This window comes from Mchenga conophoros, linkage group LG3 (genome assembly GCF_057382185.1).
Source record: "Mchenga conophoros isolate Kocher_MC1m ecotype Shallow Benthic linkage group LG3, M_conophoros_male_GT1.1, whole genome shotgun sequence".
NCBI lineage: Eukaryota > Metazoa > Chordata > Actinopteri > Cichliformes > Cichlidae > Mchenga > Mchenga conophoros.
In genome coordinates, this window is record NC_140528.1 from 10,817,784 (window position 1) to 10,835,387 (window position 17,604).

Below are 17,604 nucleotides of genomic sequence, written 5' to 3' on the forward strand. Positions count from 1 at the left end.
CTTCGTGCTCAGGTGTAAATGAGACGTAATATTTGCTCTTGGTTTGGTTCTCCTGTACAGAACCTTGCAGTACAACAGAAACCTAAAAACATTATTTGTAGTTGTTATTCTTAGTTGTTCTGCTGCCTAAATACCACAGGGTCTGATTATGAAGTTATTGAGCTGCACATACTTTACGACCTGCTTAAGTTCGAGGTCACAGCGTCTGTAGAGCAGCTGGAACATAATGAAGTCTACAAGGTTAAAGTTTTCTCTTCAGTTATTGTTCTTTCTGCTGCTTGGTTTGATGGAGCTGAGAGCTTTTGTTTTTATTATTGTTATTATAATTATCATGAATATTTTACTCTCTAGAAGCTTTAAAATAGTGTTTGTGTTTGAAAAAATTGATTTAAGAATTGAACAGAAACATCTGTCCTTCTGAAAATCGCCCAAAGGCACGGAGACAAAGTCAAAGGATGCAACCTGTAACTTTCTCTTCCTTCATGTCAGGACCATCATCCATGATTTATATAAAATGCATATAGCAACAGTAGCACTTTAGTTTGGACTTTATGATTTCTGTAACTGGAAAATATTATTTTGTTTAAAGACAGAAGTGACTGCATAGTTGCAACATCAAAGGGAAATATTAATTAATTAGCATCAAGTATATTTGTTGCTTAAGCGTTTGCACTATAACTTAAGTAGGATTATAACTTTTAAGGAAGGAAAGATTTCAGATATTTAGTTCACTGCTTCAGTTATTTTATATGAAATTAAAACATTTACGTTGGTCAAATATGATGCTCTAAATCAAATAAAAGTTTGAAAATAAATGATGTATTTTTAAATGCTGCAACAAATGTTCACAAAAAGTAACTATAATTAAAACCAGTTAAACAAAATCAAATGTTTGAATCATGCTTAACCAAATGCCAGGCTGGAGAGCTGAACCTAAAGTATACGTAGAAAGATTTCAACATCTGAGCAGTTTTTAATGTTTTTATCACATATAAATGTCACAGCAGTGGGTCCTGGCCCAATGCTTTGTGTTTTTGGTTTTCTTTGACTCTTGTTTTTCTTGGTTTTTGTTCTTCTTATTTATCAGGCTCTCAGTAATCTTAGTTCTCCCTCCCTCAGTGTTCATTTCAGCCTGTGTTTAGTTTCTGTTCCCGTGTCCCACGTTTCATCGTTTCATGTCGAGTCAGCCCTGTCTCTCTGTTTCCTGTGTCTCCCCAGTCAGCCCCGCCTCCCTCGGGCACTCATGTGTGATACAGAGTAATAAACCTGACTACATTTGCTACACTCTCTTTATTACCTGTTACTTTAAAATTCATACACTAATTATGTCTGCCCATCTCTCTAATGTGAAGGTCAAAGGTCAACATCCCAGTGACATAAGAATAATCCCAAAGGGGCAAAGGCAGCGGTTAATTTAGCACATTTAGCATTAAGGGTACAGCAAGGATATACTTTTACTTATTGTGGCAGGGGTGTGGTCTCTGGCCTGCTGCAGTGGAGGCTGGTGGCGGGACGTTGGATGGCACAGGTGAGGGTGATGGAGCTCATGACTCTCCCCTTTATAGTGACGGAGGAGACTGGCGTGGGGGAAGCGTGTAGTGGAGGAAGCCGAGGAGAGAGCTGGTTTCTGGCTACAAAGACGGCGTCAAACCAGAAAAGATTGCTTGTGGTCAAATGTCAAAGGAGCTTGGAAAGAAAAGCGTCTGGACTTCTTTAAGTTGCTTGAAGACGTTTCACCTCTCATCCGAGAAGCTTCTTCAGTTCTAAGGTCAAATGGTGGAGAGTCCCAGATATAAACCTAGTGGGAGTAACCCCCCACAGAGGGACAAAAGGACCCCCTGATGATCCTCTAATCGCCTGAGCCAAGGTGTGAAACTGGGTGTGGGTCCCAATCAGCCAGAGTTTCGGGTGAGTTCATTGTGAAACCTGGCCCCACCTTATCATGCGAATTCCTGAGATCAGATGGCCCAGGATGTGAGTGGGCATTAAGGCGTCTGGGAAGGGATCTCAAAACTGGATTATTGATGGCAGAGAGTTGTTGTCGTAAACTCCGCCTCTGTTCAAAGATGGTCGCTCACAGTTGACATAGATGGCTTCTTTCACTCCTCTTTCAAACCATCTGTCCTCTCCGTCCAAAATGTGAACATTGGCATCCTCGAAAGAGTGTCCTTTATCCTTAAGATGCAGATGGACTGCTGAGTCTTGTCCTGTGGAGGTGGCTCTTCTGTGTTGTGCCATGCGCTTGTGAAGTGGCTGTTTGGTCTCTCCAATGTAGAGGTCTGGGCATTCCTCGCTGCACTGTACAGCATACACCACATTGTTAAGTCTGTGTTTTGGCGTTTTGTCTTTCGTGTGAACCAGTTTTTGTCTGAGCGTGTTGCTGGGTCTGAAATACTCCGGGATGTCATGCTTGGAGAAAACTCTCCTGAGTTTTTCTGATACTCCGGCTACATAGAGGATGACAATGTTGTTGCATCTGTCCTTCTTATCCTCCCTCGCTGGTGTCTGATCTTCTTTTCTGTGCCTCTTTGCTGACAGAGGCTCCTTTGACTACGATGACCTGGATGACTGAGAACCTTCACAGACACTTGTGGTCAAATAATGTGTTTTGCAGCACGCAGGACAGACAGCGCACAATGTGCTTTGAAGTAGCAGCCAAGAAAGGTGTAATTTAAGTCTACGAACAGTGAACACCCGTGTGCACACCTGTGTGGCTTGTATTCAAATGGTTTCCACATGTAATGGTCTGCAAGAGGATGTAGCGAGCCATAGCCCCGTCCCCCAAGGCATGAAACAGGCATGGAGGAGATCCAGGCCCCAGAGTGCGAGAGCCCAAGGAGGACCACCGGAGGGGCATCTGTGCCACCCTCATGGGAAGGGCTGAGGATCCCCAGACGAGGCATCACCCAGTAGCCACCGAGCAGAAGCTAGAGGGGGCTGCACCGGCGTGCCCAACGGCTCCGCCGGCAGCCAGCTGTGCCAGAGTGAACCGAGCCGCAGGCCCTGAGGCCAGAGGCCCGAGGGCCCCCCGCACCCCGGAGGAGGCCTGACCGAGCAACAGGTGCCAGGCCCCGCCAGGTAGCCACCGGGAGTGAGCTGGTACATACCTGAGCGCCCAGCCCCGGACACCAAGAACCACCAATGCACCGACCCCTGAGGGCATCAGTCACCAGCAGGGAGTGTGGTGAGGGGAGATAGGCCTTTGAGGGCCTGGGAGTTCCCAGAGAAGTGGAGTCTAAGACCCGACCTGACATATAGACACAGACAAACAGGCACACACAGACACAAACATGCATTCCCACCCTCATGCACACATATACAAACATTCAGCACTCACCCAACGTAAGGACTGACATAAATGGACATGTACACACAATCACACTCCCCAAACATACTCTATACCCCGGGTCCAGGTACCCTCGCCCCCAGAGGGGGAAACAGAACCCAGACCCAAGAGATGTTACCCTTCCCCCTGGGGTGGAGGCAAGCAGACCGTCCCAGGCTCCGCAGCAGCAGGGAGGCCAATCGGACAGCCAACATCTCCTCCCAGCCCCCCCGCCCCAATGGCTAGCAGAGAACGGGGGTGTGTGAAGACCCCATACCTCCCTCCTCCCGGTCATGTGTAGTGTTGCTGCGTGTTGCTCTAAAGTGCATTTAAAACTAAAAAATGGTGCTGCTGCCAGAGAGCAGCAGGTGTTAGCATGGCCCCTCCCGAGAACCCTCAATGTCTACATGGATTTAAAATTGAGAGGTGGGCACCAGCGCCAGAGGTAGGTTTGAGTACACAGACCGTCCACTGGACGCCGTTAACGTGCCCACCCTCAAGGCCCTATATATATGTGTGTGTTATGAGAGTGTAAGTAATGTGGATGTCTAAGTTGTGAGATAAAATTGAGGCACAGGTGGCCAGAAGGGGACAGAGGGGAGGGGGGGGGGATGTCTCACCTGCACCCCTGTGACACACCTGCACCCCAAGGCCCTACCTGTATGGGTGAGTGTGGTGGAGCGGGAAGAGGGAGGTAGCCGGGGATGGGGAGGAAAAGGAGGGAGGGGAGGATGCCCCTCCCTAGGGCCAGCTCCCCCGCTGACCCCAGTAGGCACCCCCGTCCTCTGGTACCCACCAAGGCAAGGGAGCTCAGGTCCATCCAGACCGGGGCCTACGGTAGCACTGCCAAGCCCCACAGGAACCGGGGCAGCCCACCCTACCCACCGCAGAGGAAACTGTACCCACCCCAAAATGAACATATTTCAAGTAAACAGCTGGACTGATCAGGTCCAAACACAGAGTGATAAACTTGTCAAACAGCTGTCATATCTTTATATATAAGCTCTTTATAAATGCTGCTCACTGCAGTCTGTTTACTAATAATGTCAAAGTGTTAGAAACACAGAAACATCAGAATGGTCTTTGTTCACAGAAACCTGTCTGGGATCCTTTGTTGTTCTTTTGATGCAGAGTTACATTATAAATATAAAGAGTTATTTCAGAGTCTCATCAGTTTTCCTGCATGTCTTTATTTAACACATCAGCAGGGCTGAAGCTCTCATGTTAAACACACACTGATCTATGGACACGTTCATGTGTTTCTAACAGAACCAGGCTGTTATCAGCCTGCACTAACATTATGTCACACACACTGAATGTAACAGTGACAGTTTACATCATCACACAATCAGCTGTGATTGTTTCACTGTCATCAAACGAGTCAACAGGAAGTAGAATCAATAGAAACCAATCATTTACTGACAGCATGTCTGATGGAAATAAGTGCAGATTATGTATGAAGTCTAACTGCACACAGTAACTGTGTTACAATAAGGACTTAACAGCGCCCTCTGCTGGAGTGTTTCACACTGAGAGCAGCTTTCCTCTGAATTCAGTGAGGTTATGACTGAAATTATTGGTTTAGTCGGTTTTATAAAGACCAGACCAGTAAAAACAAGAGTGTCTCTGCTGTCTGTGAGGAGATGGAGCCGAATATCAAGCTGTGCTGTTTCACAGTGAAGCCAGGCGGCTGTCACCAGGAAAAGTCTTGTCCTGAGTTTTTGTGCTCAGAGAGCAGATCAGATGTTTTTGGAGCAGGAGCACAAGTATGAAGTCGCAGAGTTAGTGATGAGAGCTTCCTGGCAAAACTGGCCTACCTGAGTGACATATTTGGAAATGAAGTAAATCTACAGCTTCAAGGGAAAGATAAAAACCTCCCTCAGGTCACAAGATCAGCTCTGTCACTGGAAAGCTTGCAGTGTGGGGCAGGAGACTCGATGAAGGAGACACAGATTCATTGGAAAACCTGCATGAATTTGTTGACACTACTGATGATGATGCCGCCTCAGTGACTCCATATATCAAGCAGCATATTTCATCACTGATGGGATACTTTTAAAAGAACTTCCATGAAAACAGTTCCCAGCATGACCAGCTCCAACTGGTTTCAGCTTTGCAGAGCAGAACCAGTTCATTGACGTCTGACTCCACACTGAGACTGCAGTTCACATCACAGACACTGAGTGGATTCTGGCTGAGTGTAGAGAAGCAGTATCCACTCTGAGGGCAGCAGGCTCTGGGCGTTCTTCTTCCTTTAGTCTCATCTTTGTGAGGCTTCTCTGCTGCTGCTGCAGACCAAGTCCAGGTCCCAGCTAAACACTGAGCAGGAGCTGAGAGCTGCAGGATCCTGCTTCAAAGCTGCTTTGAAAAGCTGTGCACTGCAAAACGTGCTCGTCGGAGCCATTAATGCTGACTTTGTTATTTTGATCAAAGAAAGAAATCAGCACAAACTGTTTGATTCGTTTTTGTTTTGTAGGTTAAAGTGTTTCATATATTGTGCTCCTGAGTTAATGTTGCTGATCAGTTTGAATTCATTTTGATTGTTTATGGAGTTTATTTCATTTTATGTTTCAGTATCAAACGGTTCAAATGTTTATAGTTTTAGTAAGGATTTCTTTTTTATTGAAGGTAAATTGTTGCACTTTACATTGTTTCCATCTAAAAGTGTTACATTGTTTCTCTTCCAAACTAAAAAGTGTTTCTGCTGCAGCTTCCTTTCACTCTTTATCATTTTCCAGTCAGTGAAAGTCTTTTTGTGTCCTCCTAAAGTCCACCGTGCTCACAGTGAACACTCGTATGCTGTTGTGCTGTCACAGACTGTTATCAGCCGTGTAGCCGCTCATACCTCATTTATTCTTCTTGTTCTACCGTCAGACCCAGGCGCACAGCTTTGGTTGAAGTTCTTATGTTTGATTTCATAACAGCTCTTCAGATTTCCACTCTTTATAACTTTATAAGTATTTTTGACAAAGCCATCTTCTTTTACTCATCCACTCAGCAAGCTCCCAACATAGTAACCTATCAACTCACATACCCACATAGCTTGTTCTTCTTTGTCGTTTTATTGGCAGTTGGTGGTGCCTACTTGTTGTTCCTAGAGTATTTAAAGTAGAATGGGAGGCAGAGCCTTCAGTTTTCAGGCCCCTCTTCTGTGGAACCAGCTTCCAGTTTGGATTCAGGAGACAGACACTATCTCTACTTTCAAGATTAGGCTTCAAACTTTCCTTTTTGCTAAAGCATATAGTTAGGGCTGGACCAGGTGACCCTGAATCCTCCCTTAGTTACACTCAAAAAAATCTGTTGTTGTGGGCGTAGTTGTCTGCTGCTGAAAACTCCAGTGATTTTCCTGCAGTTTGACATCTAATGTGATCTTGTGAACTTCGTGAGTCCAGGTAACGAACCACTCTGACTAGATTGTATCCTGTCATCTCAACAAGAACAAGAATTAAGTTGCTGAATTTCATGCAGATGCTACATGATTTAATTATGTTCACCACAGAAACATGAAATTATTTAGTTCAAATCACAAGTTTGAATCTTGTACATGTAACAACCACCCAATAGGTGTAGGCTGCTGGGGGACTCCCATGATGCACTGGGTGTTTCTTCTTCACTCACTTTGTGTTAATACACCTCTACGTGTTTAATCATGAGTTATTATTCATATCTGGCTCCTCCACAGCACGTCTTTGATGTCTTCTTTCTCTCAGCCGAACTGGTCACATGGCTGCCCCTCCCTGAGCCTCGGCACATCCTGTGGCTGCAGAATAAGCAGCAGCTCTAATCAAACATGATCAATCCTCAAGTGTCAGTGAGAATAAAAGAAAAGGAAGTCATTTGTCATGAGAAGTGGGGCTCAGGAGGTGGAGCAGGTCACCTGACAATAGTAAGGTCGGTGGTTTGATCCCTGCTGCTCCAGTCTGCATGCCAAAGCATCTTTACTGGTCGTGTTACTATGGTAACCCAGAGGAGTTTACTATGATAAGTATTAATTAATTCATTAAATGAGACAATCAGTCAAAAGTCAATCATTCATTTTTAATCAGCAGTGTTTTTGGAATCATCACATAAATTTAAAACAAAACAAAAAACGCTGAACAAGTTTGTAAAGTTTTTTCTAAGCCAGTCGTCACAAACGTCTGTAAGTTTGAAGGTTTTCAGCTGACAGACGTTCAGGTAGTTTCATCACTCTGGTTTGGAGGATTCAATGTTTATTAATTGTCCCTTCAGACGACCAAAGGCTGCCACGTGTACGGTAACAGCACAGACACGTGACAGACTAGACTTTCATGTGACAGCGTTTAATCTGTATAAGGTGACGTTGACATATTTTGGAGGCGTGTTGGTCACCAAACTGAACGTGTTCACTCACTGGAGTCTGTGTGGTTGTTGTTGTTGTTATTCACCGTCTTCTCTCTGACTGTAATGATGGTCCCATTTCCTTTAGACACAGTTAAAGACGGAATCTCCACAGTCACTTTACAGATGTGTGTTCCTGAATCCTCTGATGTTTGAAATGTTCAAAGATGAGTCTTTGCCTCCTTTTTCAGAGACTTGGAGATTGATTTGCGTTGGTCTCTCTCTTAATTATTGTTTGATTTTTCAGCCAGGCCACTCTGAATCTTTCAAACGTTCTTGTCCAGCAGCAGGTGATGCTTACGGTCTCTCCCTCCATGACAGAAACATCTGGACTCTGGGTCACAACAAACATGCCCGATGAAACAGCTGCAAGAGACACAAAACTGTGGGTCAGTACAAAAGTTGGTTCTGTTCATCTGGACGCAGCGTTTTGTGGGAGAAACGTGTCGTCATCATCAGGTGACGTCTTCAGTCTCAGCTGCAGGTTTCAGTCTTACAAACAGGACATTTGCATAATGACTGAAACCAGCCCACTGGGGCTGAGGTCAGTTCCTTCATCTTAATCATGCAAATTCTCATGACCATTGATCAACAACCACTGATCCATGTCCATGAGTCCCATTCACAGAGAGCTGGGGAATGGCTGCAGTCACAGCATGTAAGATGTGACAGATGGACCTTAGGCCCCTCCTCCATTCAGAGATGGTCTTTCCCTTTTCACGTAAACAGCCTCCTTGACTCCGCCCTCAAACCAGCATTCCTCCCTGTCCAGGATGTTACATCCTCATCATTGAAAGAGTGTCCACTGGCCTGTAGGTGTAAACAGACTGCAGAGTCCTGGCCTGACGAGGTGGCTCTTCTGTGTTGTGCCATCCTCTCAGCCAGAGGTTGTTTGGTTTCCCCGATGTATAAATCCTGCCAATCCTCCTGCACTTAACAGCGTACACTATGTTACTCTGTTTGTGTCGGGGACCCGATCCTTGGGGTGGACCAGTTTTTGGTGCAGCGTGTTGAGGTGTTTAAAAGCCACAGAGACCCGGTGTTTAGAGAAAATGCGTCTCAACCAGGGGCGATTCTAGGATCAGAGCTTTGGGGGTGCTGAGCACCCAGAGAGCTGCCCAGCCAGGCAAGATAAACTTTACTCGTCACGATGAGACGTCTTCCCCGTCTCTGTCAGTCCCTGCATCCCTACATGCCTCCAGTTGTCCCAAGTTCTCTCTGACTGTCTCCTTGGTGCATTTAAACCCCTGTTCCTTCCTGTCCTCGTCGTCTGTTGTCTTCGTCTCCGTTATCAGTCATCCTAATTTTACCCTCTCTGTGCAAGTCTGCAAATGTCTTTATTAAATCATAAGATTCTTAAATTCATCAAGTCTCAAAACATGACATCACTGTTTTGTACATTTTAACACAATTTAATAAACATGCTTCAGCCAGTACCTTTTGATTAGCCTTGTCTCGGTTTCTTGCTTTGTGGTAGATCTTTATTGTTTTCACTGAGATATTTGAATGCTAATCAATAAATCAATATTCAATTTAAAAAAAAACCCTCTAATCAAACAGTTTTTGAAAAGTTTGTAACAAAACCATCAAATCTGATCAAGGTTATTTAAACGCTGCAAAAGAAGAATGGATTGGAATAAAAAATTCATATCTTGACCTTAATTACTGGGGAGAATGATGCTCATAGTGAATAAACACACGCAGATGTCACACAGTGGAAATTTGTGTTTTTATGTTTTATCAATCTGTGTATTGGTACATAGTGTTGATTTTATTTGCATGATTTTATTGTGATATTTATATTGCATGTTTGTTTATTGATATTTATATGGCATGGTTTTATCCTTATATTTATATTATGTGTGTTAATGTTGTACCATGTTCCTTTAATCCACTGTGGACTAAACAGACAATTGTAGGCACCTGTGAGGTGGGGGCGTTCCCCAAGGTGGCCTATCAGCCGCCAGGTTGACCTGTTAAAGGGGATAGTGAGCGCAGAGACAAAAAGGGGAGCGACGCACGAAAGGTGAGCAGGAGAAAAAGGAACGCGTGCAAGCCCGCACGTGTGTGGAAGGAACTGCTGTGGGGTGCCGCGAGTCGTTCGGCGATCCAGTCCCAACGCAGGAACAGCAACAGTGGGTGGCGATGGCTGCAATGCACAACAGGGCAGGGATGCCCCTCTGCCTGCATCTGACGGTGAGACGAGGGAGTCCGTGTTCAGGTGTGGAGTGGGGCGGGACTGTGCGGCGACGCGCTGTCAGCAGGAGACAGGTCTGCGATAGGAGCCTCCTCCCTGGTCTGCTGCTGACGAGTCTTACCATACTGGAAGAGAAGTTCCTCTCCTGTCTCTTTCATATAAGGACCACTCGCCCATGTGTGGCTGGACTGAGGGATTATGGGACTGTGGGAGGGTAATTTTAGCTTATGGAAAACATGTTTTAGCCTTGTTTTAATAGTGTATAGTTATTTCTGCCGGCAGGGTTTTTAGCGGGTTGCAACAATATTTTTATTGTATACGGGGAATTTTATCTTGTATTTGTGACTCTGGCTGTGTTTTTTTTTATGGAAATAAATGGTGTTTTAAGCCAGTTTAGTTTCTGTGCCCTGAGCGCTGACCCGCTCACTCCCCTTCCTCTTGTATGTGAACGGACTTGGAGGTGAAGATTTAGGTCCACCAGTCTTAGTGGCTACACAAATAGATTGTATTAGATGAAAAAATTACATTAATATGAAAAAATACTATTGAAACCACTAATAAAAAAGTCCTCCCTCAGTGTACTTTCAACCAAAAGGCAAAAAACCAAACACATGAACATCAAATAAAAGACATAAATACTGAAACACTGATCCAACATTATCCTTTATTGACGGATCATTTGTTCTTTCATTTTTACCTGAATGTTGCTGCTTTTTTTGAAAAAACGTCCTTATATCCATTATGAACCTGACTGACACACACACACACACACACACACAACAGGAGTTATAAGGTTAATGGGAATCCAGTCAGTTAGCTGTTAAGTACCTTGGGTTTAATATCGGCACATATGACAAAATGAGCAGCTTCTCTCATTCCTTCCTTTTCTAACAGGACAGTGGTAACAACAGCAGCTACGGACAGTTTTAAGTTTTAGATTTTAAACAGGCTGTATACATTTCAATGGGAGCAACAGGACGGTCAAATGTCTCTGATTTTACTACAGAGCAGGACGGATTGTAGGGCAGCAAACATCGTCGGAAAACACGTTTAACCCAGCAGGTTACCTGGTGTAATGTTTTTCAGGTAAACAGAAACATGGTCTGACTCCTACCAACTATATAAAGAGTAACTGAAGGTTAAATGCAGCTAACATGTCCTGTTTTAAGCCAGGCACTTCCACCTCCGCTCTGCTGCGTCTCAGCCACCATCTCTCTGGCACAAAGGGCACCAGAGCCAGAGCAGGGGAGAGGCGAGCTGGAACAAACCATTCTGGGAGGGGGGTATCTATACTTCTGTTGTTAAAAGATCTCAACCAAGTACTGTATACTTTCTATATTTTTTGTAGTGTATCACACAAACACCAAATATTGTCAAAAAAGTAAGAAATCTTTGGGGGTGCTTTGATCCATTTTGGGAAGCACCCCCCAAAACGGGCTAAAAACGCCCCTGAATATAGTTCTTTACACATTTGCCTACCAAGTGGAAGCTCAGCGGCTGAATCTCAGGAGGAGACAAAACATCTCTTTGGGGTTGTGTCAGAAATGGCATCAGGCCTAAAAATGTGTCCAATCACACATGAACAGTCACCCACTGTGGTGCCCTGTGAGTAACAGCTGAACGCAGCCAGTAAGCAGTTAAAGCAGTTCTTTTGTTAAATCCCTCGAATTAAAACTCTGATTCTGCACTTCAACACATCCTGATTGTTTTACTTTGGACAGAGACACAGCTACAGCAGAGTTCATTGTCCAAATACTTATGGGACAAACACTTGTAGTATATCACACAACACAGTACGTGAACATGTACTGAAGCTCCCCTTCCTGAAACCTGTGGTTATGAAACTAGATGGGCGGTAAAATAAGAACCATTATGGATGACTGTTGCTGCCTGTAAATCAAAGTCTGCCTGAGGTGGGATTTCAGAAGCAGAAACCATGAGGAGCACAGCACCACTCCCAGAAGGCTGAGATGTGAAGCCATGTGATGAGTGAAATGATGATGGAGGAGAACACAGATGAAGATCTGGAAGCTGCTGCCTCTTTATATAGTAGACACTGAAATCACCTTTTGCCTCCCTGCCAGCACAAAAACCCACACTAAAAACCCACTTACACAAACCCTCGGCTCTGGGATGGATTCAGAAACATGTCAGTTGTGGTAAACAAATGGACGGTTTTACAACCACAAAGTTTAATCCTACAAGGGCAGAATTATGTTCACTCTGTGAGAGGTGAACCTCAGACAGTTAGCAAGAGAAACATTCAAAGAAACAACCTAAATAACACAAACTTAGCAGTTGGGATGCAGATCAGACGATATCAGCAACGTGATGATCAAATGTAGTTAAAAACACAAGAAAAACAGGCTTTTTGATCCAAAAGGACAAACAAAGCAGGGCCAGATTAACCTGTCGGCACCTGCTGGCGTGCAGAGTAACATGTGACAACAACACACACGACACACGTGGTCACCTCAACTTGTTTCACTGGAGTTTCTCTTTTAGAGCTTTAACCTCCTAAGACCTGAACTCTTTCATGCATTTTTAAAGTCTCTTTGCTATTTGGGCTGTTTGGGACCTGATTCATGTACAAACAAAGAATTACCAGAACTTTGTTTCTGAGAGAAATGAGATCCACATATGAGGATATTCACTTTAAATGTCGACAGAACAGAGGCAGGATAATGACCTCGTAAGTGCAAATCAGGTCCTTGTGGAGCAAAACTTTGTATTTTGGTCTAAACGTCCCAAAATGTGACGTCCACACATGAGGACAACAGGGCGCTAAAGTCCGTACAAACTTTTGTTTCTTCATTTGCTTGCAAACGAATGGAAATCCTCACTTAAAGCCAAGAAGCTTATTACCTGTGCAGGCTTTAGTGCCTCAGAGCAAACAAGAGAGCTTTGATCACAATGATTTTTGTTTTCACATTTCATTCACTAGCGATTTTTTTAATGTCACCTGATCTCAGTCAGCAGACTGAATATAACAGTGAAGCACTAGTGAGCTAATGAATTAGATATTGGTCACTCATATCAACTGAAAGAGTGTAAGACAAGTAAATGTGCTATAAAGGCCGGAGAAGAGTTAATAAAAAGGTCTTGAAATGAAAATATTTCATTATTTGCTGTTTCATAGATTTTTGGTTTTATTGCACTTTTGTCAGCCCTGCTGCTGTTTTTAAAAGTACTTTATTAATAAACTGGCATAAATGGTAACATTGAACACTTGCCAGTGTGAACAAAAGGTTCTTAACTTTAGCATCAAAGCTTCAGTTCACCTTTCTCAGGGCAGTTCCTTCAGTATGTGTATTAATGCAGGAACAACTCGATTCCACACAGCTGACGTACCGAGAGTGTCTGCTGTGTGGTTAACTTTATAACCTTTGGTACGCAGTGGTGTCGCTCCACCTGTTAGCTAGTTTAAGAAACTGGTTAAGGAGGGAGTATCTGTGAGGATGAGGAGGATTTAGTTCTTTAAAGACACATCAGATACTTGCAGGAAGCTTCTTTCAGCTTCTTTTCTCCACTGCGCAGGTTTAAAACCATGACAGCAGAAGTCATGATGAAGAGATTGATTAGTCAGTCACAGTGTAAAGAGTCCTCCTGCCTGCATCACTCGCCAGCATAAACAGACCTTTGCTCCTGGAAAACAAATATATCAAAGTCATGTTGTCCAAGAAATGCATTTTATCTCACTAGTGAATCAAAGAAAGTCTGTATACTTTCTGAGAGTGAGAGGTGAACGTCAGACAGTTCTTAGAAAATGTAGTTTCTCTTTAAGCTTTTAACGTCTCTTTTACCCCCATTTGTCTAAAACTACTTGACAGCCCTTCATGTCAGAGGTTTATTACCTGTGCAGGATGGAGCACATGGTCTCAGTCAGGCTGGACACGATCACTCCTACAGGAAGTAAATGTGATTTTATTTCACCTGTGAAATGATGAAAAACAGCAGAATAGCTCACGCTAACAAACGGGTGTTGAAATGTTTCATTTTCTGCTGTTTCACAGGTCAAAAAGGGCGTCGAAGCAAACTGAAGCTGAGCTGCTGCTGCTGTTGTAGTGCAGCATCTGCTGTGTGCTTCATCAGAGAACCTTCTGTACACAGCAGACAGAGGCTGCTGCCACTGAAGTCCATCTGCTAGAGAGCTTTAAACACTGGTTATTGAAGTGGCTTTGATGATACTGATACACAGTCTTTGCTGCTGTCACAGGACAGGGATCCACCAGGGAGTAGTTGTCAGGATAAAGAGCCTTCGCTTCTCTAAATATAAACTGGATACTTGTAGGAAACTTTGGGAAGCAGCATTTTTCCTCATATCGTCTAAACTGAAGTTAGCTCAGGTGCTTCTTCCATACTTGCTCTGCAGAAAGCCAAAGAGTTTGGAGCTCTGCAAACATTTGCAGCACAGCTGGATGTTTGTAACTTTGGTCACCTCTGTATCATCCCTCAGATTCTTTCTGCACAGCTTTGAAACCATGACAGCACGAGTGATGCTGAGGAGACGTCCAGTTTAAACAGACCTTTATTCCTGGAACACAAACACATGAAGTGATGCTGCTAAAGAAGAACATTTAATCGCACTAATGAATCAAGCATCTGTTTGTCTGTCAGTCTGTCAACAGTTCCTCTGATCGACTTCAGACTTGGTGGGTATTTTGTTTTTGCAGCGGTCAAAGTCGATCAGCGTGTTGCTTTGTCTGCTGTAAATCTGCCTGTACAAAGGGAAACATGCATGTTTTAGATGCAAACTCACAACATGGCTGCATTTTTGTGATTATGTGTATTTTATATAGATTTATTCTATTATGTTTTGTATATGAATCTTTACAAGTGTGTCGATACAAAGGCTTGATTAAAACAAAGGTCTCAGCTGTGCTGTTAGGGATGCTCTCATATTTGTTTCAAATGTAATAAATCAAAGGATTTCAGGCTTTTCATCCTTTTTATTTGTTTGGTTCTAACAGCAGGTGGATAAAAACATGCAGGTGATGAATATAATTGTGTGATATTATGAGCATTGTGAATAAAGAAAGAGCAGAGATAGTAAAAAGGAAACAGGTGATGGACGTGAGATTTTCAGAACAAAAGCTCCTCAGTGAGACGATCACCTGGACACAAGGTCAGGCAGCTGGGACTCATCTAGAGAGCAAAATGGAAAAGTGATCTGTGCAGAACATCACTGTTGATTGCAGTTATTTACATCAGATTTCTTCTCTGAGATAAGAGCACCATTTGTGGGAAAGATGACAGTATTTCCAGGCTGGATGCTGTTTGCAGGGAGAACTGAATGAAACTCTCCTGCACCTCAGCGCTGAGGTCCACACCTGTGAACACAGATGAGGTCAATCTGCTGCAGCACGTAGAGCTTTACTGATCAGCAGGTTCAAAGGATTCAGCAGAGCGTAGAGTCAGAGCTAAACCTGGGAGTCACTCACGCAGTCCGGCTGGCGCATCTCCATCTGAACACCCCCGGTGTCGCGGCGCGGGCGTCTCAGATGGCCAACAGCCCTTGGTGGCACCTCCTCTCTCCACGCTGGTCCTCGGGGATTCCATCATCAGGAACGTGCGGATGAGGGGGGCGCTCACGCTGTCGTTCCCGGGAGCCACTGTTGTTGACATAGTGGACAGAATTCCCAACATTCTGGCATCCCACCCACAGGTTAACCGGCTCATCATCCACATCGGCACCAATGACATCCCCAAACAGCAATCTGAGCTGCTGAAGTTGGACTTCCTCCAACTCTTCAGCCTCCTTGGTCAGTTGCAGGTGAGTGCTTTTATCTCTGGGCCCACCCCCAACTGTGGCAGAGGGATAGGCCGTTTCAGCCGGCTGCTCAGCCTTAACACCTGGCTTTCCTCCGCCTGTGTCTCCCACGTGGGTTTTATTAACAACTTTGATGCCTTCTGGGAGAGGAGGCATCTTTTTGGGGCAGACGGGCTCCACCTCAACGCCTGGGGATGCCGTTTGCTGTCCGCTAATTTGGCATTTGGCGTACAGCACTGCCGCACATCGCCCTGTCACTACCCCAAACTGACATTACCTGCTGATCCGTCTGCTACTGACTGATGTCCCCTTGGTCCCAGCTCCTATATTTGTTCCACTTTTAACAGTAATACACAAAACTCTGGACTAGGACCTCTCTCTCCCACAGTCAACACAATACCCATCATAATCACAAACAGAGAGCAACAGAATTATCATAAATCCAGTAACTCCAAAAACATTAATAACCTCCGGCCTCTTCAAAAATATCAACATCCATTCAACTCTATTGTCAAAAATCCACCAGTCTCAATCAGTATGGCACTTTTAAATGTACGCTCTCTGTCGAACAAGTCTTTTATTATTAATGATTTAATTTTAGATAATAAACTTGACTGTTTATTTTTAACTGAAACATGGCTGGGTTTGGATGCACCAGTTGTTCTCACTGAGGCCTCCCCACCAAATTTTAATTTCTCTTTTTGTATTAGAAGTGGTGAGAGAGGTGGTGGGACTGCATCTTTAACCAACAACACACACACCACCAAACAAATTTTATTTGATCATTTTACCACTTTTGAATTCCATGCTATTGTTTTCAGCAGCCCTCCAGTTTTATCTGTCACAGTTTACAGACCACCTAAAGACAGCACTGCTTTTATCAAGGAATTCTCAGAATTTTTAACAAACATACATTCAAAATATAACATGATAATTTTAACCGGTGATTTTAACCTGCACATAGATAATCCTTCTGACCCTGCAACAAAAGAATTCTTAAACATTCTTCACTGTTTGGATTTTACCAGCACGTCACGCAGCCGACTCACAACAGAGGACACACTCTGGACCTGGTCATCACCCATGGGCTGTCCACCAGCGTGTCCTCTGTTGTTGACTTGGCTGTCTCTGACCACTACTGTGTGTTTTTTAACATCACCGGTTTTATTCAGCGGGAGACCTCGGTGCGAACTGTGAGGAGGCGCTATCTAACCTCTGAAGTGGCTGCAAATCTTACCAGGGTTTTAGACGAATGCCCCCCTGTGATTTTACCTGCACCCTGCGATTTGATTTTTAATCATTTCAACAGCAAACTGAAGAAAAGCCTTGACTCTGTTGCTCCACTCACCACCAAAAAGATTAACGTAAAACATGCATCACCCTGGAGAAACGAAGAAGTCAAAAAACTCAAAAGAAATTGCAGAACAGCAGAAAGGAGATGGAGGAAAAATAATAATACTATCAACCATCAAATATTTTGCGAGCAACTTAAAATGTACAATAATACATTAAGGAAGTCAAGAAATTCATACTTCGCCAAAATAATCAGTAATAACAAAAATAATCCCAAGGTCCTCTTTTCCACCATAGATCATTTATTTAACCCTGATTTTAAAAGCTCCAAAAGAACCCCCACAGACTCGCTCTGTGAGCAGTTTGCAGACCACTTCAGGGGAAACGTCAGCGCCATCAGATCTGATATTTTATCTAATCGCGATATGATTTTAAACACATCTGAGGGCTCGATTGTACCTGAGGAGACACTGGACAGCTTTGTCCTGGTTAATGCTGAGAACCTTCAGAAAGTTTTCTCCACAGTGAGACCCACCACATGTCTTTTAGATCCAATCCCTTCTTCACTCTTTAAAACACTTTATGGATTTTTTGAGGCTGAGCTTTTATACATGATGAATTGCTCTCTTCAGTTGGGTGTCTTCCCTGCTGCCTTTAAAA

At 44.0% G+C, this 17,604-nt stretch overlaps 1 protein-coding gene across 1 annotated transcript in view; it reads right to left on the bottom strand.

The window, feature by feature from the left end:
- Positions 1-15,378: 15,378 nt before the first annotated feature.
- The window catches only part of LOC146577250 (uncharacterized), a 28,135-nt gene continuing 25,909 nt past the window's right edge, over positions 15,379-17,604 (bottom strand). The window contains exon 4 of the mRNA XM_085267643.1: positions 15,379-15,887. Within this exon, the coding sequence (XP_085123769.1) occupies positions 15,379-15,887 (509 nt within the window). The remainder of the gene's footprint in view (positions 15,888-17,604) is intronic.